The sequence below is a fragment of the Alternaria viburni genome (genome assembly GCF_023758015.1).
Source record: "Alternaria viburni strain BMP 2772 chromosome Unknown scaffold_16, whole genome shotgun sequence".
Taxonomy (NCBI): domain Eukaryota; kingdom Fungi; phylum Ascomycota; class Dothideomycetes; order Pleosporales; family Pleosporaceae; genus Alternaria; species Alternaria viburni.
In genome coordinates, this window is record NW_026055785.1 from 359,998 (window position 1) to 387,493 (window position 27,496).

At 53.5% G+C, this 27,496-nt stretch overlaps 9 protein-coding genes across 9 annotated transcripts; 5 read left to right on the forward strand and 4 right to left on the reverse strand.

Moving 5' to 3' along the window:
• Positions 1–212: 212 nt before the first annotated feature.
• J4E79_007454 (uncharacterized protein) lies at positions 213–5,450 on the forward strand (the record flags this gene model as incomplete). The annotated part of the gene is made up of 3 exons (XM_049356320.1): positions 213–366; positions 416–5,117; positions 5,171–5,450. The coding sequence occupies 3 exons, from the start codon at positions 213–215 to the stop codon at positions 5,448–5,450; spliced, it is 5,136 nt and encodes a 1,711-aa protein (XP_049209207.1).
• Positions 5,451–7,057: 1,607 nt separating this feature from the next.
• Positions 7,058–7,720, forward strand: J4E79_007455 (uncharacterized protein; the record flags this gene model as incomplete). Its single annotated transcript, XM_049356321.1, has 1 exon — positions 7,058–7,720. One exon carries the CDS (start codon positions 7,058–7,060, stop codon positions 7,718–7,720), a length of 663 nt encoding a protein of 220 aa, XP_049209208.1.
• A 1,335-nt stretch (positions 7,721–9,055) lies between these two features.
• RPL2 (60S ribosomal protein L2) lies at positions 9,056–10,053 on the forward strand (the record flags this gene model as incomplete). Its single annotated transcript, XM_049356322.1, has 5 exons — positions 9,056–9,157; positions 9,229–9,289; positions 9,347–9,441; positions 9,497–9,802; positions 9,853–10,053. The coding sequence occupies 5 exons, from the start codon at positions 9,056–9,058 to the stop codon at positions 10,051–10,053; spliced, it is 765 nt and encodes a 254-aa protein (XP_049209209.1).
• A 366-nt stretch (positions 10,054–10,419) lies between these two features.
• On the reverse strand, positions 10,420–13,130 carry J4E79_007457 (uncharacterized protein; the record flags this gene model as incomplete). Its single annotated transcript, XM_049356323.1, has 2 exons — positions 10,420–11,091; positions 11,157–13,130. The coding sequence occupies 2 exons, from the start codon at positions 13,128–13,130 to the stop codon at positions 10,420–10,422; spliced, it is 2,646 nt and encodes an 881-aa protein (XP_049209210.1).
• Positions 13,131–13,696: 566 nt separating this feature from the next.
• Positions 13,697–15,188, reverse strand: J4E79_007458 (uncharacterized protein; the record flags this gene model as incomplete). Its single annotated transcript, XM_049356324.1, has 5 exons — positions 13,697–14,246; positions 14,299–14,590; positions 14,651–14,902; positions 14,952–15,112; positions 15,175–15,188. The coding sequence occupies 5 exons, from the start codon at positions 15,186–15,188 to the stop codon at positions 13,697–13,699; spliced, it is 1,269 nt and encodes a 422-aa protein (XP_049209211.1).
• Positions 15,189–16,696: 1,508 nt separating this feature from the next.
• J4E79_007459 (uncharacterized protein) lies at positions 16,697–18,694 on the reverse strand (the record flags this gene model as incomplete). The annotated part of the gene is made up of 6 exons (XM_049356325.1): positions 16,697–16,905; positions 16,970–17,088; positions 17,132–17,146; positions 17,877–18,104; positions 18,154–18,253; positions 18,301–18,694. The coding sequence occupies 6 exons, from the start codon at positions 18,692–18,694 to the stop codon at positions 16,697–16,699; spliced, it is 1,065 nt and encodes a 354-aa protein (XP_049209212.1).
• Positions 18,695–19,792: 1,098 nt separating this feature from the next.
• J4E79_007460 (uncharacterized protein) lies at positions 19,793–21,745 on the forward strand (the record flags this gene model as incomplete). The annotated part of the gene is made up of 5 exons (XM_049356326.1): positions 19,793–20,239; positions 20,384–20,495; positions 20,554–21,320; positions 21,372–21,588; positions 21,636–21,745. 5 exons carry the CDS (start codon positions 19,793–19,795, stop codon positions 21,743–21,745), a joined length of 1,653 nt encoding a protein of 550 aa, XP_049209213.1.
• A 1,416-nt stretch (positions 21,746–23,161) lies between these two features.
• J4E79_007461 (uncharacterized protein) lies at positions 23,162–23,889 on the forward strand (the record flags this gene model as incomplete). Its single annotated transcript, XM_049356327.1, has 2 exons — positions 23,162–23,406; positions 23,460–23,889. 2 exons carry the CDS (start codon positions 23,162–23,164, stop codon positions 23,887–23,889), a joined length of 675 nt encoding a protein of 224 aa, XP_049209214.1.
• An 841-nt stretch (positions 23,890–24,730) lies between these two features.
• On the reverse strand, positions 24,731–27,466 carry J4E79_007462 (uncharacterized protein; the record flags this gene model as incomplete). Its single annotated transcript, XM_049356328.1, has 2 exons — positions 24,731–24,753; positions 24,811–27,466. 2 exons carry the CDS (start codon positions 27,464–27,466, stop codon positions 24,731–24,733), a joined length of 2,679 nt encoding a protein of 892 aa, XP_049209215.1.
• Between the last annotated feature and the right edge of the window lie 30 nt (positions 27,467–27,496).

Sequence of the window (27,496 nt, forward strand, 5' to 3'; positions counted from 1 at the left end):
TGTCCGCGGGCTTACGTCGACATCGCATCTGAAACATACCCGAGCATTCTGGCTAGGAATGACATAACCGAGTCAAAGTAATTTAACGACCGTCTAGCTCCCAGATCCGCCTGGGATTCATCTCACTGCCGAGCAGCTTCAATCCTTGCGCATAACTCCCGTAGCGCACATTGGCCTGTGATAGCCTGCCTTTCTCGTCGCCCACAAGCACCATGGCGTCCGACGAGAGGGAAATCGATCCTTCCGAGTTTGTGCAGCGGATTCAACGGCTGGGCGACCAGCGGGACCGCGAAGATGCCGAGCGTGTCAAGAAGCTCGAGGAGGAGCTGATACAGGGCCGCAGCGAGCGACTAGCGCGCAGAGCAGGTTTGTTTTTATGCCCGTTAGAGTTCACGACGGCTGTTGACCCAAACAGAGCGAGCCCGCTCCATCTCCCCCGACAAGCCATATACGCCCCAGTCCCCGCGCTCTCAAGCTGCCACGCCCCGAACGGTGCAGGAAAAGGCTGCCAGCACGCCCACGCCCGCCATGAGCCCGCCAAGCCAAGACGCCGCCCGCGACGACTCGCTGCAGCGCCTCACGAGCTCGCCCACGCCCTCCGCCCTCGACGACACCGAGCCCAAGAAGCCCGCCACCAGCGCCGCCGCATTGGGGCGCTCCGGCACCCTTTCGTGGAACCAGAGGCCCAAGTCCGGCAGCATACGGCGGCCGCTGTCAGTCGCATCGCGGTCCCCCGAGCGCCCGTCAGCCAGCAACACACCCGAGCCGCCAGCGTCGCCCGAGGCCAATCCCTCCAGAACCTCCATCGCCGCCTCGCTAGGCGCCAAGGACCCAGCGTTCTTCCGACAGACACAGGACAGTGGAAGGGGCGCAGCGGCATACAGGAAAAACCAGGACGAGGCAGCTTCAGAGACAGGTTCCGTGTCGGGCAGGAGACAGCTGCCGGGCATGTCACGCGAGTCTACAACAGAGCCCGAGGTCAGTAGCCCGCCTGCCGAAAGCATACGCTCCAGCTCGCCCGGCTCTCGCGGCGGCTCGGTACGCGGCAGCGCCATGCTGAGCAACCGCTTTTCCACCAACACGTCGGTATCAGGGGGCGACGCTGAGCCGCTCGCCAAGGGGCGCTCTCCTCTCCCAACGCTCGACTCGCAAAAGTTCGCCCCGCCGTCTGAACAAGGCTCCTCGATCGACGGTGGGGACAGCGAACGTGCCGCACGCGCCCTTGCCATGTCGCCGACACAAGGGAGGATTTCGCCCGAACGGGAACGATCTGCCTCGCCTACCAAGGGCATGGGCGGCTTCGTGCAAAGCGCGATGCTCAAACGCAGCGATAGCGTAAGCAAGCGGTGGAGCACCCAGACACCGCCAGTCCTGAGCAGACAAAACTCTACCCTGAGCAACCGCGGAAGTGCCATAACAGGCTACGGCTCACTCTCCGGCCTCGACCGACCTAGTCTGAGCAGAGACAACTCCATCGAACCTTCGTCCTCCTCGCGTCCCGCCTCGAGCTACAGCAATGCGACCATCACGGGCGCCGACAAAGACAGCGCACCCAAAGACGAGTTCGTGAAGCCAGCCCTCCCTCACCGTCACAGCCGAGCCAAGTCTGTCGCGTCCACCTTCAGCGACAAGGACGCACTCAACGACGACTTCTCGCCCCCGAGCCCCTCGAAGCGGTGGAGCCCTACAAAGTCGACTTGGCTGGAGAGCGCGCTGAGCAGGCCAGAGTCGCCCAAGCCCAAGCAAGCAGCGCCGGCGCAGCCTGCGTGGATGGCAGAGATCAACCGCATCAAGCAACAGCGCAGTAGTGTTGACCTGGGCAAAGGCAGCCCGTTCGGAGAGCCATCGTCTGGTCGCACCTCGCCCATCAAGGACATACAACTGAAGCCTGTCGGTCTTCGCCGACCCGAGTCCCCCAAGAAGGAGGAAGGCGCTGAGCCCATGAAGATGGAGACAGTCAAGGAGCAGTCACCCAGCCCAACACCCGCATTGGCACCGAAGCCCTTGTTCGCCAAGAAGTCGGAATCCAAGCTCGCGACTGAGACACCAGCAGCGGTAGTTGAGCCTGAAGTCGTCAAGGACGCTCCTGAAAAGGCTGCTGTAGAAGCACCCGCTCCTACCCCCACCAAATCGCAATCACCGCCGCCAACAGCTGAACAGCCAGCAACGCCCACCGAAGCCAAGCCGGTGGCATCGCGATTCACACAGGATACAGGTCGTGGGTCTCCAGCGGCGAGGCCGAAAACCCCACCCAAGAAGGACTTCCGCGCCGGGTTGAAGCCACGCCGACCGCCGCCTGACAATTCGAAGAAGGATGGCGAGGTCAATGAGTTGCAGAACGTCTTTGGCCGGCTACGAAAGGCCGAAACCAAGAACTATGTTGCGCCTGACGTGCTCAAGGATAACATCACACGAGGGAAGACCGCGCTTAACGTGACTGGTGGGCCCAAGCCTACAGTCCGGAAAGACGAGTTCAGGGAGAGCCTCATTAAGAGGAAATCCACCATCTTTGACAAGGCCCAGGAAGAGGGCTCGGCATTGAAGCGATCCGACAGCGCATCGAAACCATCTCCTCCAACACCAGAAGCTATTGCAAAGAAAAAGGGCCTGAGCCGAGCAGACAGTGACCCAAAGGCTGGCGCTCCGAAAGAACCAGAACCCATACCAGAAGCTCTGGTCAGGAGGAAGAGTTTAGCTGCAAACAAGGCCATCATGAATGATAAGCCAGCACAGCCCGCATCCTCTACGACAAAAGAGCCAGCCATGTCTGGCAAGCTCGCGGGTCGCTTCAACCCTGCACTAGCCGGTATGCTCGCTCGAGGGCCACCACCTCTTGCGACGAACAAGTCTACATCAAGTGCTGAGGTAGACGTGTCTCCTACCAGGCCTGCGCAAGAAGAGAAGACTGGACCTGCCCCAGAGCTGCAACACATGACCAAGGGTCGCGCCCGCGGACCGAAGCGAAGGGCGCCGAAATCCACGACTGCCGGACCGGAAAAGACTCAGGACAAGGCTCAGGACAAGGTTGAGGAAAAGGCTCAAGAGAAGGTACCTACTGCTGCTGTTGCTCCTTTGGTGAAACCAGAGCATGTCCTTCCTAGCTCCGAGGTTTCCAAGACTAACGGAAAATCAGAGGAGCGACCAGTAGCCAGGACGCCGGTCAGACAGTCGTCGACTGATAAGCCTGCCACGCCTGCCAAATCATCGCGCATCTCTTCCGGAAATTTCGGAAAGACGTCCACTCCGGAGCTTCCCAAGAAGCCAGAGTCTCTGGAGCTCGACCGAAGAGTATCTGGACCCCAAGCCACCCCGAAGACGCCACGGCCCGAGTCTATCAACTCACCGAAACCATCATCACCCAGAGTACCGAACAAGCCAACATCTCAAGAATTTGAAAGACGCGTCTCTGGATCGCATAGCACGCCGATGAAGTCTCCACTACCAAAGCCAGTCGAAACACCAACGTCCGCATCACCCACACCGACACCGACATCGCATTCTCGATTCTCCCGTCCACTCCCGACGTTGCCGCAAACAGTGCCTTCAAAACCAGCAGCGGAGAGTCCTAGATCAACGCCACTTAGGGAAATATCAACACCCAATGTAGAGATCTCACCAGCTAAGGATGAGCCCTCGCCCGAGAAGACGACGTTTTCCTCGGTCAAGAGCGCCACCACGCTATGGGGTAGGTCGTCGGCGTCTTCATCACCCGCTCCAACAAGGGTGAAGTCCCCCATCAAGCTACCAACGCAAGCGGACGAACAAGCTGCGATGAAGGACGCCGGACTGGTTCGCTCATCAGAGCCAGAAACCAAGGCCCTTCCCAACCCGCCACAGCCCAGCCAACAGTCACCGACTGAATCGAAACCTCTGCCACCAAAGCCGAAGCCTGTTGGCCTGGGCTTCAGCCTTGGAAGTCTGGGAGGATTTGTCGCGTCTCGGTCACGGGACTCAAGTCCTCAATTACCCAAGAACGCGCCTATGTCACCACCAGGAAGCGCCAACAGGCCATTCTCAGAGCCATCCATTGTATCGCCAACCATCCCAAAGCACGACGGGATGTTTGCCGACTTCTTTGATGAAGCGCCCGTCACAGAGGGCCAGCTTCCCGACAACGTAGACACTATGTACACACTAAAATCGCCACCACTTGACCTTGGTCCGTCAGGAAAGATTCGTACATTACGCAAGCAGATCCAAGAAGTAACCGGTGACGGGAGACTTACATCTATACCCATGCAAGAAGAGCATATCTTGTTCCAAGATTCAATGTACTTGTGCACGCACGTCTATGGTGATGCAAGGGGCGGAAGACACACGGACGTGTACCTATGGGCCGGCAATGGTGTGCCCGAACCTACTCTGGATGATGTGCAACTCTTCGCAAAGAACCACGCACGACAAAACCAAGGGACACTTCTAGTCATCCGTCAAGGTCAAGAGACACCGAACTTCTTTGAGGCTCTGGGTGGTATTGTCATCACACGACGTGGCGCAAAGCCAGGATCCAAGGAGTTCATGCTTTGCGGCCGTCGCCATCTCGGACACCTCGCCTTTGATGAAGTAGACTACTCTCTCAAGAGCCTATGCTCCGCCTTTCCCTACCTCGTCTCCACTTCGACCGGCAAGGTATACTTATGGAAAGGTCGCGGCTGTTCCGCTGAGGAGGTGTCCGGTGCTCGCCTCATGGGCATGGACCTTGCGCCCACGGGCGACTACAACGAGATCGACGAGGGTGCCGAACCTCAAGCCTTCCTCAGCAACACATTTCCTCCCTCTCAAGTGCCAGCAAAGGGTCCTGCCATCCCACGCTCAGCAGACCACTGGCGCTACAAAGCCACCTCGGATAAGTACCGCGTGCGTCTCTACAAGATTGAACAAACGACCGGCCAACCGGCAGGATGGGGCCAAGCACTCCAGGTGAGCAGCTCCTTTTTCGCACCGCTGCTGCGGAGACCGTCTTGGAACGCTGCTGAACAGAGGCCACAGACGCCGCTTACGCCCAAGACGCCGCACGGTGCTGTCAAGACCGAGGTCAAGGAGATTATGCCTTTCTCGCAGAGGGATCTGGAGCCGGAGAACGTATATGTACTTGACGCGTTCTTCGAGATGTACATGTAAGTTGCCCCGTCATTGCAGATGTCTGCCACAGTTCACTAATTCTTCGCAGTATCGTTGGCCCCTTGTCTCGCACACAAGCGCCTGCATTCTCCACGGCTCTGATGTTCGCGCAAGCGTACGGCATGCTCGCTGTATCGGAAGAAGACCGTCCGTTCATGCCCGTGACTACGGTCGTACTAGAAGGTGTACCTCGCGACATGAAGGTTCTGTTCCGACACTGGGACGACAAGCTCATCCCCGCTGCTGGCTTGATGAGCGGTAAACTTGGCCGAGGCAAGAGTTTGAGGATCGTCGGTCTGGAGAAAGCCATTGAGGCTACGCGGCGCTAGAGGGTGGACGAAAGCATTCGTGCTTGTTACTGTGTTGTCAGGAGCGTCTCGAAGGCGAATTGCATTGTTGCGCCTTACCTTCCATGTACATAAGTTATGCCTGCACTATATTCGGCGGCAGGTGCCCTAGGCTTGCACAACGGCGTCGCGGCGTCACTACGGACCGGCCTATGGCTGAAGTCGTTGAGGCAGTATTCTCGCTCACGCGACCTGTATATCATTACGTTGCTCAATCTTGTTCCCGGTTGATATCTGTTTCTCATTTCAACGGCCTTGTTTTCCAGCTGATGAAGAAACAACATCAATCTAGACCGTTGGAAAAGAACGTCGTCGTGAACATAAACGTGGGCCCAGAACGTCAACAGAGCATGATCGGAAATGAGAGGGAGGTTCCCGCGGCGGGTACGCGATGTTTCAGCTGAACCGATGCAGGAACTGTTCACCCGCACTGGGCCGTATCCTTCTCGCCCTCTGGCTAGCACCACCGGTTCGATCTCGTTTCGCGGACTAATATGTAAATCTTCTGACCATGACTTTTGCCTTGATGATGATCATTGATCTTCTAGGGTGTTCTGCCGTCTTTCTATTATCGGAACAAGTTGAGGAGACAGCACCTTGCGCGAAACTGGTGGAAACGTCATGACATGTGGCGCTGTCTCATGCGCATAGTGGCGGGCTGTGCCTCAGAAACATGAGGCGATGGATAGTTGATGCCCTAAGGGTGTTTCACCGGGGATCTGCATTGTAGTCTTGTTTGCATGACGGTGTTGTTGTGGGTCGTCCAGGCATTGCAGTTACTATTGTTTCTTTTGATGGATTGATCGTACAGTAAGAACACCGAGATAATGATGGACGAGTGTCGTTCGACTGTCAGAACCTTCTGTTGCTGAGAGTTTCGCGTGCTCCCGCCGGTACTTCTCTCGGCTCTCCGTAGCGGCCGCTGCTGGTGAGATTGCCTAAAGACGCCTGGATCCGTCTGACGCGATCAGCACAGGCACACATGACTATTCCCCCCTCCCTTACACCGCATTCACATTGTACTCGGTCACAGAACACGTCAATGCTGCCAGAATAGCCACCGGTATGTTTCTTCGCATGGCAGGAAGTCCCAGGGTATCCAAGCCTTCCCAAGCTTTTGCCGAGGGAAATAAGCACGCCGATCCATGCAACCATCTGCAGGAATGGGAGGAAACGCCAGGGCTTCCCCACAGAACACTATAGTCATCTACCGTAGCTTGACGGAGCTTAATTAATCGGGGGTACTGCTCATTTACACTACTGGTGGAATGGTCTGAGGACCAGGGTTCGAGCAACGGAATGCGTCCCCCGGGGCTCGGGAGCACGTTTGCATGCGGATAGTGGCAAGCGCTCAGATGGCGAGGCGACAGCGGCTTCGGTCATGGACCTTGAAACAATCGCAATATGTTTGGTGCGAGATGTTTACAGCCTTTTAACCGTCAAGTCGTATATAGACCAAGGCTTGGAAGGACCATTAAGCTCACCACCAAGCATCTACACAAGCAGCCTTCACTTCCACATTCTCTTCTTCACTACCAATCAACGTTCTTTTACAACAAACCCACTTTTCCAACCTTTCAATCTTCAAAATGGTTGCCTTCAGCTCTATGGTCCTCGGCCTCACCGCCATTGCCGGCTCTGCCTTTGCCGCACCCACTGCCGATGTCCCTGACTTCGAGCTCGGCTCCAAGAGCCTCGCCGCCCGCCAGGACTACAACCAGAACTACAAGACCTCTGGCAACGTCCAGTTCAGCCCCACCAACAACGGCTACAGCGTCAACTTCTCCAACGCCGGCGACTTCGTCGTTGGAAAGGGCTGGAACAAGGGCACGACCCGCAAGATCAACTTCCAGGGCTCCACCACGCCCCAAGCCGGCACTGTCCTCGTCTCCGTCTACGGATGGACCACCGGCCCCTTGGTCGAGTACTACATCCAGGAGTACACCTCCAACGGAGCTGGTTCCGCCCAGGGCACCAAGATGGGCCAGGTCACCTGCGACGGCTCCGTCTACGACATCTGGAAGCACACCCAGGTCAACCAGCCTTCCATCCAGGGCACCACCACCTTCACCCAGTACATCTCCAACCGTGTGAACAAGAGGCCCGGCAGCGGCACTGTTACCACCAAGTGCCACTTCGACGCCTGGGCCAAGCTCGGCATGAACCTCGGTCAGCACAACTACCAGACTCTTGCTACTGAGGGCTGGGGCAACGCTGCTGGCAAGTCCCAGTACACCATCACCGGCTCATAGAGTGTTGACACACTTTGTATGAGGGGCCACTGAGTGGCTTTGGACAATGACCTGGATCAAGAACTGATTCGTCGCTGGCGCAATGCAGTCGACGGGAGAGCTTGGTTGTTGAGGGTTTTCTTGTTGTAGATTTTGGTTTTCTTCGTTCCTTTCTTTCGATTCTTTGGGGTCTTGACATACTCCTCGCATGTACATATTGCATCTTTTTGCTGGAAAAAAATTCACTCTGGTCTGTTGTCTTGAAGACAGACAGCTATAAAACTTGTTCTTTCTTGCTTGTGATGTTTCGCGTGATGTCGAGGTGAAGCGACCACGATGCTGCTTCGGTGGGTGAGTGGTACAGGTACTAAGTGTCAATTTTAACTCCAAAGATGAATGCCCTTGAGCTTAGCACCTTCGGAGATGAACGCTGGTGAGTTTGCGATGAATGACACAAGATGGACATTCGAAGTCGTATGGGAAGAGAATAAGGTGATGTAGACTTTGTCGCGATAACTTCAGGGTGTGGAGATCTTAAAGACTGAGGATCAAGAATCCCTCTGGATAAAAATGTCATGACTTGGAGGTGTGTATGCGCCTGAAAATGGCTACGAGGATGTGTTCCACTGACAAGTACATGCTCGCTTCGTTCTGGTGTGTAAGTGCAACGCAGAATAAGTCTTAACTTCAAAGGCCCGAGTTCCGTAGTTCTGAACACAGCCAAATGTGTTGATCGATTGATAAATCGCCATTGTGTCGCATGTATGCTCATGAATTCTGCCTCGTGCTTCTTTCGCTTCTATCGTGCACTGATGCAGTGTTAGTAGGGCTGTACACAACGTACAGACCCAGGAATACGGCCGGCATGTTTCCCCGAGGACAGACTCGTTGAAATCCTCTGAGCTACCACAATCATCGCGCACTTCAAGGCACAACTCCAATAACCGGCGCGGACCGTGACCAGGTCCTAATCTGAGTCAAGGATGTGTGCTCTTCTCCGTTGGAACTGCTAGATCTGGGGCGAATAGCGTGGTGATGTTCGTCTAACAAGCCACCGAAGTTGGAACGCGTCCGTCTTCTCAACGAAGATTCGAGGGATGCGATGCTGATTTGGGGTTTCGTTTCGACGGACACTGTTCCATGGTAACAGCCAATACAATTCTTTGATGGATTCTGAGATTCGTAAATGGCGCTCCTGCTGTTGTTGTTGATGACGAGCCTTCAGGGTGTCGCCCACGTTGGAGAATGTGGCCCGTGCACCCACTAAAAAATAAGCGACGTGGGCTCTTGTCGAAATACCTATCCATTGTGCGAACTCCAACGACCGACAATCCAACTCACATCAACACCGTCGTCATGGGTAGGGTCATTCGCAACCAACGTAAGGGTCGCGGCTCTATCTTCACGGCCAACACCCGCCTGAACAAGAACCCCGCCCAGTTCCGCACGCTCGACTTCGTACGTTCGCCGCCCGCACAATCGCGATATTGGACACACACATATTGGGATATGAGGGCTAATGGGTGCAGGCTGAGCGCAATGGTTACATTCGGGGTGTCGTAAAGGAGATCGTCCACGACTCCGGTCGTGGTGAGTACCCAGCCGCGAATTGGACGTCTGGGCCATTTTTAACGATTTCGTGAACAGGCGCTCCCCTCGCCAGGGTCACCTTCCGCAACCCCTACAAGTTCAAGCAGAACACCGAGACCTTCATCGCCAACGAGGGCATGTACACTGGCCAGGTCAGTCGAAATACCCTGGGCCGCAACAACGGGAATTATATCTAACATTGCCAAGTTCATCTACGCCGGAAAGAACGCTGCGCTCACCATCGGCAACGTCCTCCCTCTCGCTTCCGTCCCCGAAGGTACCGTCCTCACCAACGTCGAAGACAAGAACGGTGACCGTGGTGCGCTCGGCCGTACCTCCGGTAACTACGTGACCGTTATCGGCCACAACCCCGATGAGGGCAAGACCCGTGTCAAGCTCCCATCTGGCGCCAAGAAGGTCCTTCCCAGCTCGTGCCGTGGTATGGTCGGTATCGTCGCTGGAGGTGGCCGCACAGACAAGCCTCTCATGAAGGCGTCGCGTGCTAAGCACAAGGTATGTATTGTGGTCGTGTTTGGATCAGCGCAGTCACTAACACCCCACAGTTCGCTGCCAAGCGCAACAGCTGGCCCAGGACTCGTGGTGTTGCCATGAACCCCGTCGACCATCCCCACGGTGGTGGTAACCACCAGCATATCGGTAAAGCCTCGACCATCTCCCGGTACGCCACCCAGGGTCAAAAGGCCGGTCTCATCGCCGCGCGGAGGACAGGTCTGCTCCGTGGTACCCAGAAGACAAAGGACTAGAGTGGTGCTTTGTGATCTGGTGGCGTTGGTCTACGACAGGAACGACAAAGATGCGGTCGGTTATTCTCTCCATACCTCTATATGCGGGTGGCCGGGCGTTATAACGAAATGGAAACTTCTCGGCAAGCTAGGCTTTCTTCTACTGTGGCTTGCATGCATGATAGGTTCTTAGGGAATGTGATTCCGAAAAATGCATCTGGTCTGAACTTCTGATATCGTCCACCGTTCATTGTATCTGTCTGTGCTGTGACGTTGTGTTCTGATACTAAATATGTTCCACAGCAGATCCCTCGATGTCTCCATGTCGCATAGATGCATGTCACGGCTTGATTCTTGGGATTGGACATTGCCACAGATCAACGACCCTCACGCTCCACCCATCTCCACATCGCCATCTCTGTCCTCCGCTTCGCTCTCAGTCCCAGTCCCACTACCCTCATCCCCGTCTTCCTTCTCCTTCTTCATCCTATAGTCCATATCCAACACGCGATAATGTTTCCTATCATCGCCCAACACAACAATCACTCTCCTGCCCTTCCCGCCATTCACAACCAACTTCATCGGCGTGAACCGGCCTTCAAACACATGTTGCGTGTGCTTCTCAATCAGCTCTCGCGTTACAAGTATCTTGTTTCGTGGCGGCGGCGACGGTGTGCCTTGAGGGAGAAAATGTTGCTGTAGCGAAGACTGCGGAAGCGGGGTGTAGGTGATGAGAGGGTGTTGGTGAGGTATGTCATTAGCGGCGGGTGTGTACGGTAGGGATACGATGACGTTTGATAGCGATTTATCCTCTGAGGGGAGCTGCAAGAGGATGAGGAGGCAGGCGTCGTCTGCGAACTTTGCGTCGAGGATCTTGATGTTTTCGGTCGAGGGAGAGGCGGAAGAGAAGTCAAGGGTGGAGATGGCGTAGGCGTGGATGTCGCGCTGTAGATTGGATATACTCTCTCTGTGAGAGAGGCGGTGGATGTGTAAGAGAGTTGGCGATGAAGGGGGTGAGAGCGCGATGTAGGTACTCATGCTGTCTGAGGTCGATGATGGCTGTGTAGTGTTAGTATTTGTGACTTCTGAAGCGTTGGTGAGGAAAAGGAAATAGAGCAGCATACCTCAAATACCATCCTCATATCCAGTGCACCCATCTCACCGGTTTCGTTCATCTCTTCGAGAACAACACCAGAGTTCATCTGGATGTTGGCTTCTTGCCACCTGCTAATCTGCTTCAGCAGCCCCGTGACACCTGTGCTCAAATGGCCGAGAACATGTTCAAGGCATAACGCCTCCTCTTTAAACGTCGCACCTTCTCTCAACAAATCGATAGCCTTCTTCGTATCATCATAGCTCGCTTCCTCCCTCCCCCTGGCTTTACCATCCAACTGCACCTCTGGTCTCAGGAACGGCGTAACATCCGACTTGGTAAGCCCATACTGGATATACGCCAGTACCTGCGAAACATCGACACCGGGGTCGCGCTGTTCCATCTCAGCTCTAGACTGCGAGTCCAACTCGGTAGCCTCAAAGTCAATGGTGAATCTCAACCATTTACTGAAGCTGTGGAACTGTCTCTTCTCTTCCGATGCGTACAACATGGCTGTGTGGGCTAGCAATCGCATATTCTTCAGCGTCTCTAACAGCGATGAGAAGTCCGTCATTGGTCCGCTGAAGATCCAATCTCGGTCGTGGAATTGCGCGAGACCACGTAGACGCGAGATGACGATGGAGCAACGGTCGAGTGCTGGGATGAGGTTCTCGTGAAGCAGAGCAAGAAGCGTGGTGAAGGAGGAAGTAACGGTGTTGTCCCAGCGCTTGTGTCCTGCTTCTGCCAATTCGTCGACAAGCCATTCTTTGAGGACCGGGTTGCAGTTTCCTGTGCATGCTGTGTGGAAGAGGTTCGTGACAAGATCGCCTAATTCCTTCTCTTCGAGTGTTTCGCTAATGTTCATCATGAATTTTCGGGGCAGGTCTTGCGCGTGCTTGAAGAAAGCGCGGACGCGCTGGAGGGTTTGGGTGATGTACAGGAGCAGGTTCTGTAGTTGTGATGTCTTTGCTGCAATCAGATGCAGATAGATGCCTGCGGAGGGGATGAAGTTCAGTGTCAGAGGGATATAGGCGATGCTCTTCCTTTGTGGCGAGGTGGTCGATGACGTTTGCATCAGGAGGCTGTGTGTACAGCTGTATGGGTGACTTGTATGCAGTATTGGCGTGCTCGACATGTTCCAGGCTCTCGGGAGCTGGACGTTGACTGTTTCGAGCGAGTCGTATATCGAGGGGTGGACGGTTCCACGGTCGGTCAGTCGAATGAACATATCCACAGAGTTGTGGTCTTTCAGATGATGCGAATGCAGAAGCGAGTCCACCTCGGCTTGCGAACTGAACGCTCCAGTATCCGCCTGTGAGACGCGCATGAAGGGTAATGCCGGTGCAAGGGGAATTGCGGGGAGTTTGGGTAGCACCGATTCCATATCCATCATAGCAAGCTGATCCGGCAGGTCAGGCGCGATATCTAAGGTTTGAAAGTCCGGCTGTCGCTGCAAAAAGTCCTCCAGCGTGGTATCATCCTTGAACGCATCCCATTCCTCCGTTGTCGGATTGCCGAAGACATCAGTCTTCGCAGGCGTAACGCCGTTGGCATTCTTCGGTTTCAAGCCGGTGCGCTTCTTCACAGTCTCCACATTGATGAAGTTCAGGCCCCAGCCTATACATCTCACCCTAGCTGGATTCTCATCTTCTACCATGCTACTAGTGGCGCCCTCGACTTCCGGCAACATGACGTCCTTGTGCGTGACCTTCCCCGTCTCGGCACTCACCAAGTCCGTGCTTCCATCGCTCCAACTGACAGCGATGCTCTTGCCGTTGAACTCCCACTGCAGCGCATCAACGCGCAAATCCTCGCTCTTTCTTTTCAGTCCAAATGCTCTTTGACCATTAATTCGGTAGACGTCGAGGCTCTCCTCATCGGTGACTAGCGCTATGAGATCCATGGTAGGGCAGTACGAGATGAGATGTGGATGTATCGGGCGCAGCAAGATCTTTTCCGCTTGCTGCAACAACTGCGGCCCATTGCTCGAGTCGGTCATGGCCATGGCTGTAAGTAGTCGGCCCCAAAGGCCGTTGTTGAAGGAGTCGGTTCGTAAGTGGAGGATGATGGTTTGTTTGTGCACATAGAAGTCGCGTTCTAGACCAGATCTGTGCCTAGCGCGCTCGCGCTATCACGTTGTTCAACACGACAAAAGCTCAGAACTGCAGGAATGGACAGCATCTTGTCCCCAACATGGCATCGTGCGAGATGCACTTCTCAAAAGGGTAGGTAAAGCACGTGACACGTGAAATTCATGCCTGATGATTGAACATAGAAAATATCTGCAATTCGAGTGCTAAAGAAAGATACCATCCTTCCTCTATGCCTTCTGGGTATACATATCATGCTATCATAGTACAAGTACAAGTGGCCGGCACCTTGATCCGAGGCGCCTGTTCCACTACCCCAAACCCCATGTTACAAATTTCACCTCAAACGCCGCGATGCGATACAATGCAGTTCCGCAAACCAGTCGTGTCCTCAAACGTAGGACTTGTCTCCGAATGTGTTGAGACGCCCAAGACTGGCAAAAGCCTGCATCCATCGACTGTCATCATCGGTCGACCTGTTTCATCGGACTGACGAGTTCCTCTTCGGTTGTATCGACTCTTTTTGCACACGCCCTCTGCCTGTGCCGCTGAGTCTACCATTCAACCTTGCCTCCTCATCGAAGCTTGTTCGTTTGGTGTTTTGGCCACCCTCCAAATCATCGTCGCTGTCGGCCAAATCTCCAAGCTCGAACTGGTTCTCAACGTCGTAGTCATGCATCAGCGCGCTACGGTCGCCAGCGTCCGCATAACTAGGCCTGCCATCACGAACGACACCAATCGACTGTCGCTCAAACAGCTCTTCGCTGCGCCGCGCTTGCATACTGCGTCTTGTAGGGAAACCGGATATGGCGTCAGAAGGCGGGCCGTCGGTGAAACGCGAGCCGTATGCGTTGCTGCCGTTGGGGTCTTCGCGCGAAAGGTTCAATAGATATACGCCGGAGAAGATGATGAGAAAACCACAGAGGAGGGAAATGGTATTGACGGCAGACGTGGTGTTGAAGCCTTGGAAGAGGAGGCAGGACGCGATGAGGGTGCAAGTCGTGAACATGACGTAGTAGAGCGGGTTGACACTGTAGTGGTGCGTTAGCACTCGCTGGTGAAACTTGAGAATGCAGAACGTACATGTTCGTCGAGAACTGGCTCAAGGCCTTGTTGAAGTAGTTCATCTGTGTGAGAATGCATCCGACCACCAAGATTACGAAGACGTATGTGGAGGGGTGCGTGAACTGGTTGTTGCCCGCGAATGTCATCTTGAGGGCGATACCGAAGGCCTTGATGAACATGATGGAAACGGAGCCGGCGGTCGAGCAAATGGAGAGGTAAATGAGCGGGTTCTTGCGACCGTACTTGGGCGCAACACTGTAGATCATGAAGATGCAGAAAACGACGCAGAAAGCGCAGTAGAAGAGAAATCCTAAAAACGTTGTGTTAGTCTCTGTCGTAGCCTTGACGGCAGAAGCGCGCGTAAACGTACCTGGCTGAAGCGCAAGGTTCAAGATCTCCTCCACAGACTCAACCTCTTTGTCCGGCGGCGCATGTAGCACGATAATGACAGATCCGATGAGACATATCGCGCAGCCAATCTTGCCCAGAAGTCCTAATTGTTCGTCCAGGAAGTACGAGCCGAGTACCGCACCGATAAGAACTGAAAGGGCGCCGAGGGGAGTTACGAGGATGGCAGGCGCGAAGGCATATGCCGCGAAGTTGAAGATCTCGCCGAGTACCACTGTATGCTATCAGTCACGCACACGGCGTAGCATCGCGTGTGCACCCACTCGTCGTTATGCCGGCCCACCACACAGGGTTCTGTAGGTATCCAAAACCGTCGCCGTTGAAGCCCTGCTTCTCCATCGAGGCATTGAGGCCCTTCTTCGTAATGACAAAACTTGCGCCAATGGCTAGTGACGAGCTCACGGCCAGCATGAGTCCTACATATCTGTCCTTATCGTCAGTTCCTGGGGCTTCTCGTGCAGAATGGCGTGTCTTGGCGCAACGTACTTGTCTTCGACCATTTTGCCGGTTGTTGTAGGTCTATGCGACCTGTCTTGGTTATTTGCGGCCAGGTAATATCAATATCGACGTCGCTGTGAATGTGCGCAGGCGATAGCAACGGGCGTGGGTGGTGTGAAGCTAGTGCGCGGCGGTTGACGTTGGATTGCGTGGACTGGGGTTATCGATAGGCGCCTGTGTCGTGGCCTGCCGAAGAGGAAGGAGGGACGCCAGTGGAAGGAGCGATGATGCGCAAGCGCCGAGTTGACTGACTGAGCGACCGACTGCGACGGGCGATAGATATGATATGCAGGTGCGATGGCAGATGCAACGGAAGAGGTGGTGGGTTGGGGATGCTTGCGCAAGAAGCGATTCGCGTTTCACCAAACGCTGTTCCTGAGCCGAGCCAAGGATCAAGTGACTGCAACAAAGGTGGGCGAGACGTCTAGACGTGTCGAGGGAGCAAGCGAGCGCGGGGAATCTCGTGACCAAGGGCACGATCCAACGACAATGAACGAGAGTGAGAACGAGTGCAATGATTCAGGGCAGTGTTGTGATGATTGACCAAGATGCGTGCGCGTCTGTCTATCTATCGATAAACCGTTTCCCAACAAGGTGGCGTGTCATCGGTCTCGCCAGTGCCATGACCCCAAGGTTTCACGGCGGCTTGCGTCTTACGCAGGGGCTTCTTTTTTAGCTTCCCCTGTCCCCGTCCTCACGCCTCACCCACGCTAGAGTTAGAGCCTGCCGATCTCCTCGTCAGACAAAGACGCGGCATTCCATCCTGCAATATCTAGCCGCAAATATAGCTACAATTCTCCCTTGGCTTTGCGCGCCCTCATCTCTACAAGTGACATGTACCAGGAACAGCTGTGGGTGGAGTCAAATTGCCAATAGTGCCTTCTCCAGCTTGAGTGCTGCGCCTCGTGCTGATCTGTCTAGTTTCCTCAGGTGCAACCAAAATAGCATACCTCGTCATCGCTTCCCCACAACATGCGATCGAGAATGATTACTAGACGAGGTTGTGTCCCTAGGTGTTCTTTCTTTGCCGGAGTTTTCTTTGGGGTCATGACCGGATTTGAGCATGGACATGAGTGGAGAAGACGATGAACCTCTTGGAGTTGCCTACCCAGGTACTTTCCCGTTCTTGAGTCTAAAGGCGCTTGCTGAGATACAAACAGAATGCATATCCTTACACATTCGAATATGAGCTCATTGAACCCTGCCTTACTTCTTTATCATAATCAGCGCAGTCGCCAATAGGGCCGGACCCAATTTCTATTCTTTTGCAAAGATTAAGCCGTTGGTCAGCAAGTATCATATATCATGTTGTATTGATGTTCATGTTCAACTCGAAAAAATCCCAAAGTACCATTCAACATTGCTAAAGCTACGCTGTTTGCCTGATTGCTTGTCCCTTCTATCATTCCCCTCTTGTGTCGCAATTTAATCACGCTGGATTTCAGGTCGCCCAGGTTCTCATCCGGTCGAGGCATTCACCGTGCACAAACCTGCAGCTATAATTCCTGATCTAACCAGTACGCTGCGGGTCCTGCATGATCTCAGATCTCGGTCCGTCATTGCTGGCTAGCCATGCATCTAGCATCGAGCCACTCCCGAGGTTGCGAACCGCTTCTGCCGTGAGTTGGCCTGAGGCAGGCTGAGGCGCAGGCTGGCTAGCGACTGGCGGACCGGGTGCCAATGGCTGAGTTTGAGCGGTATGGAAGTACGGCATATCTGCTGAGGAAAGTGTTAGGAAAGGACGTATCCGTATGTCGCTTCACGTGAAGGTCGAGAAACATACCGAGAGCTACTGGGTCCTGTTGCAAAGCGGCAGTCTTGTGGTCTTGCGGAAGAGAGATGTCGGATGCTTGTGTTCTGAGGTTGTGTCGTGTCGGGCAAAGGTACTTTGTCGATATGGGTCTTCCATTGTCAAGAAAATGTCTGGTTTATATTCTCAACTTACTCCAATGCTTTCATACTTGGCCGGTTAGCCAAGCACTGAGCTGCCCGTTGGCCGGTCGAGTAGGTGTGTAAAGGCGCGTTGGCCGGTTAGCAAAGTAATGAGCTACTCGTTGGCCGGTCGAGTAGGTGTGTACAGGCGCGTTGGCCGGTTAGGTGAGTATGAGGAAGTATTCTGGCCGGTTACAGGGGTTGTAGACTCGGATTGGCTCCAGGTCACTTTGAATTACCAAGATTAGCTAGTCTACGGACACTAAAAGGCTTGTCATCGTTGTGAAGTGAGGCAACATCACTCTCAGTGCCGATGGTGGAGATGAGCCTCGCTACACGGATCATTCGTGCCATTTCTGCGGGAACATCATGCACTCCTGATTACCACATGGGTCCCTCACAAGGCTGCACATTGCATCGAAAATATACTCCTTCCGGCGTGTAACACGGCATCAAATACAGACTCGGCATTTAGTAAGCATCTACTGATACAATACGTACCGGCATACGTTCTGCTACGCTCCTGGATTACTCGCATTCAAGACATGTATCCAAAATGTGATCATGGTGATGCTGACGTTATTTGGTTCAGTGTGTCGGTTTTTCGGGTCGAATGAGATGTGAAAATGGACGAGATGTTGCTTTGCTAAACTTATAGTGCACGTTCATTATTCAAACTACAGTGTGTATACTTGCGGTTGTGCTGACGACCTCACAACTCATGAGTCCGATATTCACGAACACCAAGCCAAGCGTACACCGGTTTCTCATGTGCCTTATATCCCGGGACTTCGACATTTTCAACTTCCTTGAAGCCATGTTTGGCGAAGAAGATTTTACCCATGGGCGCACCAGCAACGCCTGTTTCCTCACCATCCATATCAGCCAGAGCTGCAAACCATTTGTTGATGTCAGTCGCATGTCCCTGACGCCAGTAAGCCGGATGAGTTGTCATCATGTCGATGACCATGCGATTTTTGAAGTGCCTGAAAAGAAGTCAAAATTGCACTGCGCGCAAAGTTGTAGTGCACGTACTGGAGCTCGCGAGGATGAATGGTGCCATCTAGCAACTTCACGCCTTCTTCATCCTTGTCACGGTTCTTCGGCTCTTCTTCATCCTTATCATGATCAGGAGCTACTACTGTCAATTCAGTTGTCCAGATTTTGAAGTGAGTTACTGACCTTCTGGCTGGAACTGTCCCTTGCGCTTTGAATCTGGTAGCAGGGAGAAGCTTGCGACTGCTACGATGACTCGATCTTTAGCAAGTGCGTCTCCGGGGATCTGGTCTTCGAAAGCTGGATATGCAGCCGCGAGTTCATCGTACACTTGGTCTTTCTCTGAGCGATTGAGCTGGTGTTCGGCTACGATCACAATCGAATCAGGGTTCTTGATCGCTTTTCGGAAAGAGTCGCGGTAACTGGCTAGCGTATCCTGCGGATATTTACGATAGTACGGCCGCTCGTACTGGAACCAGGAAGAATGGTAAAAAGCAGATGCCGCGACAACACCTATGCGTGGCAAGTCTGTCAATTTGGCCAAGCGTAGGGCGCCGAGTTCTGGTGCGGCAGGAAACATTGCAGATGATCGAACTTGCTAAGAGAGCGCTGGCAAATGGCGAGAGTTCAAGATATCTTTAGGTACGGTTGCCTACGCAAGTACCTTTATGTGCCTGAGGTGGTGCGCCAGGCTGCCAAGTGAATGCTGGCCGGTCAGCGAGGCTTCTCGTATGCCAGGGGTCCCCCGCAGCAGGATCACGGCTGCCAAGCCTTCACAGGCCGGTCAGCTCTATCGCCAGGCTGAGCCAACGGTCCTTCCAATCAGTAGGGAAAATGAGCGGGTACAAACCCGCTGGGTACCCGTCTACTGAGCTATGCATGCGATCTTTCGACGATGCCTCTTGCACGAGACAAGCAATCTGGGCCACGCGCTGAAGATAGCGACGAGTTGATCACGTCAGATCTAGCTGTAGCTAGCTTTCCACATACACCGATCGCGACACCCTTTCACTCCCAACTTAATCAATCAGGCCATATCTTCACTCAAGATGCATTCCCAAGTTACGGTTCTGTATCCCTGGGGCAAAGTGAGAGCGTCGGCTATAACCACGGCGGAGCCGCACCGTACCAAGATGGACCGTGGATGATGCACCAACCAGCCTCAACATGGCAGCAATCGCCCTCGATCGTGCCAAACAACATTCACGCGACTACCATCTATAGTCCATCTGTATTGTATCCCGAGCTTGCATCACAGGTACGTCGATATCTAGGCAACTTGTTGTTGATCCTAACAACCGGTCGAAAAGATTTGGTTGCTGACCCCTCGCGATCGCAGGTTGGCACAAATCAATGGATCGGCATCCAGCCAGTGTCCTACGGTCAGCCTTTCACAAGAAACTACGCTTCGAGTATTCCGGCCAGCCAGATCAACAGTACAGCGTCCTACGTTGCACCTGTCCTACAGCAGAATACGTGTCTGATCTCCAACGGTACTCTCGATCTTGAGCATACAGGTACTCATGCTTTGTACAGTGGACACAAAGACACGACCGACGCCAATATATATGGACCACTTTCCACTGGTGCACTCGACGATTTCAATTGCAGCGCAACGCAGTATGATCATTTTTGGCCATACGATCCCAATATTGGTCTCAGCACAATGCCACCCACGATGACGCCAACCCAATCGTTCTTCGATGCGCAAACCCAGCAGCTAAATCTGCGCAACGACGAGCAATCTTGGGCTCAACCTGCTCACGTTCTGGTGTCTCAGGGTGAGATAGAATCTAATGATAGCTCCGATTGGCTCACCGTAGGACAATACAACCATGAAGTTAGGCCTCGCTTCACACCTTCGAGTTCCGAAGACGCAACAGCGGATGTAAATCAGCTTTCAGAAGGGAGAGAATCTTCCTGGGAGGTTCTCAGCAGAGAACTGTCTACAAGGGAGTCATCGGGTGACGTGGTAGTGGTGCAGGGTGTTGGCCGTGATGAAGATGACATGGGACCGTTTCCCTCGCCACCTAGAGCCGATGATCTCGGACCCTCTTCGAATCGCCACAAGAAAAACACCAAAGACAAATCTGCGATCTTGAAGCCCAAGAGAACTGACCAACGCGTACGTGGGAAACTTACAGAACAAGAAAGGCGAGGAAGGAAGGAGATGCGCCAAACAGGAAGTTGCCTTCGGTGCAGGGTTTTCAATGAGAAAGTGAGTCACCCCGGGTCGCGAATCCTCGGGACTACACTAACACGAGTCCAGTGCAACACCGGTGACCCATGTGACCGATGCATCAAGGCGTTGAGCGAGCCTCGAAGCTACCACGATCCTTGCTACCGCGACAAGCTGGACAAGATAACAACGGCGAGACATGGTGAGTACACAGTTCACGTGGTGATGGTCGCGTCAAATTTCTGTACTCACACAGGTAGGGAACAATAATTTCGGCCAGAGGGAAGTTGAGTTTCTAAAATACAACTGGCATCCGGACGCAGACGTCAAGACGATCGACATCAAGTGGAGCTTGCCGGGAGGCAGATCGGTCGATCTACCTGGAATACGTCTTGACTGCAGACGATTTGTTCCACTCAACAACGACTCACATTACATCACCTGGCAAGTTAACGATGAGGTTGTCACTATTGAGCTCCCTCCATACTCTGGAGAGGACACGGCTGTGATCACGGCGAGCGTGCAACAATTTCTCAGAGGAGGAAACAAAGCCGTGCTCGATTACCTCATTCAAGATGTTGAAGGCAAAGGGGATACTTTTGGAGCTGTGAGCTTACGGGAAGCTATGAGATATGCTGACAAGAATCCAAATTCTACTGTCGACCTCGCGCTCCGCATCCGGTCCGCAGCGTATTGTTCGCAAGGTTGGGGAACTGTCTCAGGCTCCGAAACGCTTGGGATCGGTGAGTTTGACTTCAACGAGAAGGGACAATGTGGATATTCGGCCTACGATCGAGGCCAAGAGCGACCTCTACCACTGTCCATTGATCACCAAATCGACGTGGCCTTGTTGAAAACGATCCGGATCATGCAAGACCATCTCGTCAAGAAACTCGCCAAAATGATATTCCAGAAAAGTGGGAGGAAGCCCTGGTATGAGATCTTTTTGACGATGTACGTCCTTCTTTCAAATCTTGAGTACGTACATTTTGGGTCTCTTTCTTTCTTGCGCGCCCAGATGAAGACAGTAAGTTGAGGCATTGACTGATAGGAGCTGCAAGTGCTGACACCGACGTAGAAATCTGAGCAGTCGTGCGCATTTTTGACTCGGGAAATGGTTGCAGAATACAATTACTCTGCCGAGAACCTCTTGCATCACTTCCGAGCCATTCTCAGAGCTCAGTACGGATTCAAAGTCGCCCGAAAGAACTTGGCCGAGTTCGTTAAAGCCGAGAGCCTTGACGACGAATCAGCGCAATACATTCAGCGAGTTTTGGAGACGTTGGATGCTCGCAGTACGTATCAGAAAGTATCGGACTAAACGTATGCTTACTTCCCGCAGAACTTCAGCCGCGAGTATCGCCTCCCCCGGCTAGTGATGTTCTTGAGGAACCGCCGCCCGACGGACGTTGGCTGAACAAGCTGTTCGAGATTGCGAACACTGACAAATAGTATGAAGGATGCCTCCTTCTCACCGGATTGGACCTCGTTGAGATCGTGGCGCAAGTGAGTAGAGGTCTGGGCAGCCCGGTGCATTTCATGTGTTGTTCATATGCAGCCGTGTTGATCATCCAAGCATCGTTGCCGCCTGATGCGCGACGTATTACTTCTGTCGCTTAACCTTGTTATGTACTGAAGTCATTATATATTCCAACATTCCACTTACTGAGGTACATATGCGCCTCGTTTGGATGGGCGTTCTGGGCACAAGTCATGATCGCTTCACAGTGCTCCAATGGGTGGGCTCCAGATGCGATTATGCGACGTAATCTCGTCAAGGACGATGTCTTATCCATAACGCGAAAGCAACCTACATGCATGCAGTACCCTCACAGCCAATTGCGAGCCACTGTTGCAGTGACTCAGTCGTCGAGGAGGACCTCGCTAAGAAGGCAAAGGTAAGAAGGCAACGAGGGGTACAAAGGCAAGGCTGAGAAGGCAACGAGGGGTAACAACGCAAGAAGGCATCGGGTCGTCGCAGCCAGCCGCGAAACGCCCAAAACCAAAATACCACCTTGATGAGGGGCAGATTCACCGGAACAGCGCGTGCAGGTGGCGTCCCAAGATGACCTCTACATCCCACGCGGAGGTCCTTCGTCTTGCAACTATATTAGTCGGGTGATACGACGCTCGCACTACCAGCAATCGTATTACCGACCACCATTACTTCCAAGTCCTAATTGACGGTTTCGACATGGCAGCACTAGTAGCTCCACCACGTGGTGGTCTGGCTCTATCTGAGTCTACCACCAACCATTTCCTTGGCCAGAAGAACGGAGTGTCCGCCCAAAAGGTGTCAGAAGTCACTCAAGACCAAGAACCATCTGCATTGCGAAATTATCCAGCCAAGTACAAATCGCCACTGTGTTGGACGGCGGCCTCATTATCGAGATATGAGCATGTCCTCGTGCTTTCAAATCTGGAAATTGACTCGATCGAATCTGCCGTCTCACACTTCAAATGTTGGTCATGTTTCCGATCTTTTCTTGAGATAGCAGACCTGACATTCAATAGCTTTGGCACTTCCTGCGGCCCAAATCTCGGCCGAGAACTTCCCTCTCGCCTCCAGTCTGGTGGAACGATTGAGAGGCATCAGCGACACACTTCACAACGGAGTCGGCTTTTCTGTGATCAGAGGCTGGAATCCTGCTCATCGAACTGATGAAGACAACGTAATTGCGTTCGCCGGCATCGTGAGTCACATCGGTAGTGATCGATCCACCAACGACTATGGAATGTCCCTAGGTTTGTCAAACCCTGTGTGGCGTTTATCAGTCAGTCTCTAATGCCTCGATAGATCACCTTCGTGATGCTATTAAGGATGCGAAGCCTGAGGGTAAGGAGCATGCTGAACTCTCCCCAGCAAAGATGATGGCTCCATTGGTACGGTTTTGTCTTCCTATGAGCAGTCTCGGGCACTCATTGATCAAACTACAGAAATTCCATGCGGACCGTAATTTTGCGGACAACGTTGCCCTCTTCGTCAAGTCTCCCGCTGCTGTCGGTGGAAACCAGTATCTGTCGAGTTTCGGGAACGTGTTCAATGAACTGCGTGCCAACAATCCTGAAGCACTGGAGACGCTCGCGCGTGACTTTCCATGGCCAGGCGTTATGTATGTTTTGCGCGCACTCTTCTAGGTGTCGTCGTGTATTGACAGTGTTTTAGGAACGATGAACCGGTCACTACATACACGCCAGTCATGTTCGAGCAGATGGGTCGCATCTTTTGTCAGATCGTTTATCGCGTCTTCGAGAAAACCGCTATATTGAGCAAGGCGCAATGGAATGCACTAGACGCCATGGAGAAGGTGGCCAACGAACACTGCATCGAGTTGCATCCCAAACCTGGCGACATGCAGTTCTTCAACAACCTTGGTTTGCTCCATGCTCGTAGAGCGTGGATCGATCGACCGGGTAAGGAGAGACACTACTATCGAATAGGATTCCGTGACCCCGAGCTTGCCTGGGAGCGACCGTCTCAATACGCATGGCTCTTCAACGACCGTCTCGAAGTTCCAAAGTCAGATCAGACTATTCCGTTTACCGACTTTGATCCGTACGGTGCGACAGCTCTCGGTGGGGCCGGGCATGGATAGAGCCATTGCGAGTATTCATTGAAGTGGAGGCTCGTTTCCTTTGGTGCCGATGTGAAGGCGTTCACGATGTTATTTCCCTATTTTATTTGCAACGTGTTGCCCTCAATAGCGCAGAATAAGGCGCCGCCTGCTCGCAACGATCTGGTTTTGGGCGCATGAAGCAACGAAACATTACAGTATTTACGGCTTACGGTCTAGTTCTCTTAGTTACATACACGCACACATGTTTGAACAATTGCCTTAAGTTTCTTCAGGTGCAACCAAATAGCATACCTCGTAATCGCTTCCCCACAGCATACGATGGAGAATGATTACGTCGCTGCACTGATCGTGGTTCACGTAACAATTCACCACCGAGGTATGGCTAAGGATCATTCTGTGCATGTGACTTTTCGATTCAGGCACTCCAACTCAGAGTTGAAAGTGCCCAGAGTCCCTTCAGGGTATCCTGAACTTCGACTCAAAACGTCGGGTATATGGCTCGAGACACCTTAAGATTCCATCTTTCCACCACCAGATCCTCCACCGCCCCTGGACATATCATCCTGACCTCCGCATACTCCAAGAAATTGCGCAGAAGAAAGAAACATCGCCCAAATTGCAATCCCTGTAGTGGCAGGGCATAACGCAAAGAAAACGCGCAAGAAGATGCACTCTCTTACCTTTTGGTAACCATGTTCCTCCACAAGGTTTGGTATCCGGCGGCGCGCGCTGCATGGTCGGACCTGTTATTAGTATACATCATATTAGTTCAAGGGCGCACTGAGTTGAAGAAAGGGCGGAAATGAAGCTGCTTGTTAGTAGAGTCGAAAACCCGGTAGACTTTGAGGACGGTGGGCCTTCATACTCTGGGGCGCTTGGCGTCTGGTGCAAGATAGTCAGCGCATGAGTTTCGCTTATGTATAAAGATCGTGAGCTTACCTATAGAGTCAGATGCAATATCCGCTCCATGTCCAGCCTCGTCGATGGATCGCTTTTGTCCTTGTGGGGACACATCATTGGCATCGTTAGACGAGGCCGTTGTAGGATCTGCAGCCGAAGACGTTGCGTTCGCAGTCTGTCCAGCCACACCGTCCTCTCCGTCTTGGGCGTCGGTGTGATCATGTGCAATGGCCGGCATCTCTGAACCCTCTTGAGCAAGAACCGGGTCGGCGTCCCACTCAGGATTGTTTTCCAGGTCCAGGAAGTCGTCCGTACCGTTCACATCGTTGCCATCCGTCATATCGGCGCCAGCAACGTTGAACTCGTCTCCATTCATAAAGTCCAGATCTGGCTGTTCGTCCAGGTCCTGGTATTCTTGGGTGGCGAAGTCTTGGTTAGTGTCGCCGTCGTATGCGTCTGCACCATAGTCATCTGTTCCATCCGCTTGAAAGTCCTGGAAGGGGTCCTCTTCGTCGAAAGCTTGCACAAAGTCCTGGTAAGACTGCCCATTGTCGTCGTTGCCTTCGGTCTGATCATGTACTGCTTCGCCATGAGCGTCTTCGCCAGCTTCCTCAGCGTTCTCGGCGGCATTCTCATTGTGGCTGGATGAGCCTACGATGAAGTCATGTCCATCTGCGTTGGCAGATTCATCGCCTTGGAGCGTCGCGGACGAGGGTGACGGCTCATTAGCGGAAGCATCTTCGGGTCCCTTGACATCCACGGCCGGTTCGTCTTCTTCGTCACTGTAGTCAATCAAGTCATCTTGCTCCTGCAAGCGAAGGGCTTCCGATTCGGCGTCGGTCTTCTGGCTCGGTCTGGGACTCTCGTGCTGAGGTTGCTCTACAACTTCCTGGGGGTTTGTGGATACGTCACTAGGATTAGCAGCTTGAACACTGTGGCTTTCTTCAGGGGCCGGTGCTTGCTCCTCTTCTGGCAAATGGGCAACCTCAATCTCCTCGCGCTCTGGATCCTCCGCATCATCCCCCTCTTGAGCATTTTGCTCAGTGGGTTCTTCGTTTTGATCGAGCTCATTGTAAGAAGCATGGTCGACCGATGTGTGCTCCACCTCATGCACATCCACTCCCTCGCCGCTATGGGCCTCTTGCTCATCTTCTGCTTCGTCATCATGCTCGCCGTCGTGGGCCTCTTGTTCATCTTCCCCTTCGTTGTGGTCACCCTTGCCGTCATGTTCTGATGCCTGTGCTTCAGCATTCGCAGACTCCGGCTCCTCAACATGATCTCCTGCTTCTTCTCGCTGCTCACCGTACGCTTGATCCTGCTCCTGGGTGTCCCACTCAGTGGGCTCATCACTTGAAGCCCCAGCAATCATGCCAGCGAAATGAGTCTCACCAGCGACAACGGCAGCCTCAAAAGCAGAATAGCCGCTTCCTTGGTCGGCAAATTTCGCGATGTCTGAGAGCAGAGTGGCGAAGCGCGGTCGAAGCATCAAAGAGATATAAAAGGAGTCTGGGTTGTTGTTGCCATCTTGTGCATGGAGCGAACGGTAGTATCCCACGAGACGCTCAAGCGAAACAGCTACACATGCCGTGTTGTCTTCGAAGATTTCCAGATTCTGCAAGTGCTCAAATTTGAAGCCGATCTCTGTCTCGTTTGACACATCCTCACACAGGGACATACGGCATGCTTGAAAGAGGTCTGACAAACTAGCCTTCGCAAGCGAGATGTCCTGAATGAGCCAGTCACCACTGTTGTCGTAGTCATGCTGCTTGAAAAGCCAATACTCTTCGCCATGGAGGTTCACGGTGACAGATGGGAATCCAGATGAGTCACTGTCATGATCCTCGCTGTCATCAGCAGTAGCTTCTTGTTCATAGCCGTGGTGTGTCGAGTCTTGATCTTGGGTTTCACCATCTGCATGTTGTTCCTGGCCTGGCAACATGACACCGCCGTCACCATCATCATTCTGACTGTCTTCTTCGTTGTCGTCGACCGATTGCGAGTGGGGTGAGGGTGCGGCTTCATGCGCCGCTGCGCGCGTCGGGCTATCATCAACTACGGTCTGGGGCTCTCGGTGCGGGCTGGGCGACTTGTTATCTGCAGACATGGGAAGTAGAGCTTGCAAATCAGCGGGTATCTCATCCTGCTGTTCAGTCATCTCCTTAGGCATATCGTCATGTACCGCCTGCGCGTCCGAGTAGTAGCTTGCGTAGCTTTCGGTTCGTAGCCATGGTGAACGTAGCTCGGGGTTGTGGTAATCATCGCCTTCCTCTTCGGAATAGTCAATCAGGTCGTCGTCTTGATGCGATGTATTGGTCTGGATCGGGGGAAGATTGACTGCGGCAGGCTGTGGTGACTGTGTAGGCTGTGCGGACTGATCAGGCTGTGCGACAGGCTGGTCAACGAGTGTGACGCCTTGATCTTCTTGGAAGCTATAGTCCTCCTCGATCACGTCCTCTTGGTCGACCATGAAATCGTCCTGCTCGCCAGGCACGGTCTGAGCATCCACGTCGTTAACCGAGGCTGCATCGTTCATGGACATCTCTTCGTCCTGGGGCTGGGGAGGCGGGGGGTCGAGATCTAAGTCGATGTCACCATCGTCGAAGTCGATGCCGCCATCGTCGGAATGCAGATCCATGTTGTCGTCGTCGGCAGTTGAGAATTCAAAACCTGGTATTGTGTGTGCTGCGGCAGCCATGGTATGCGATCAAGGGTGCAAGTGAGGCGT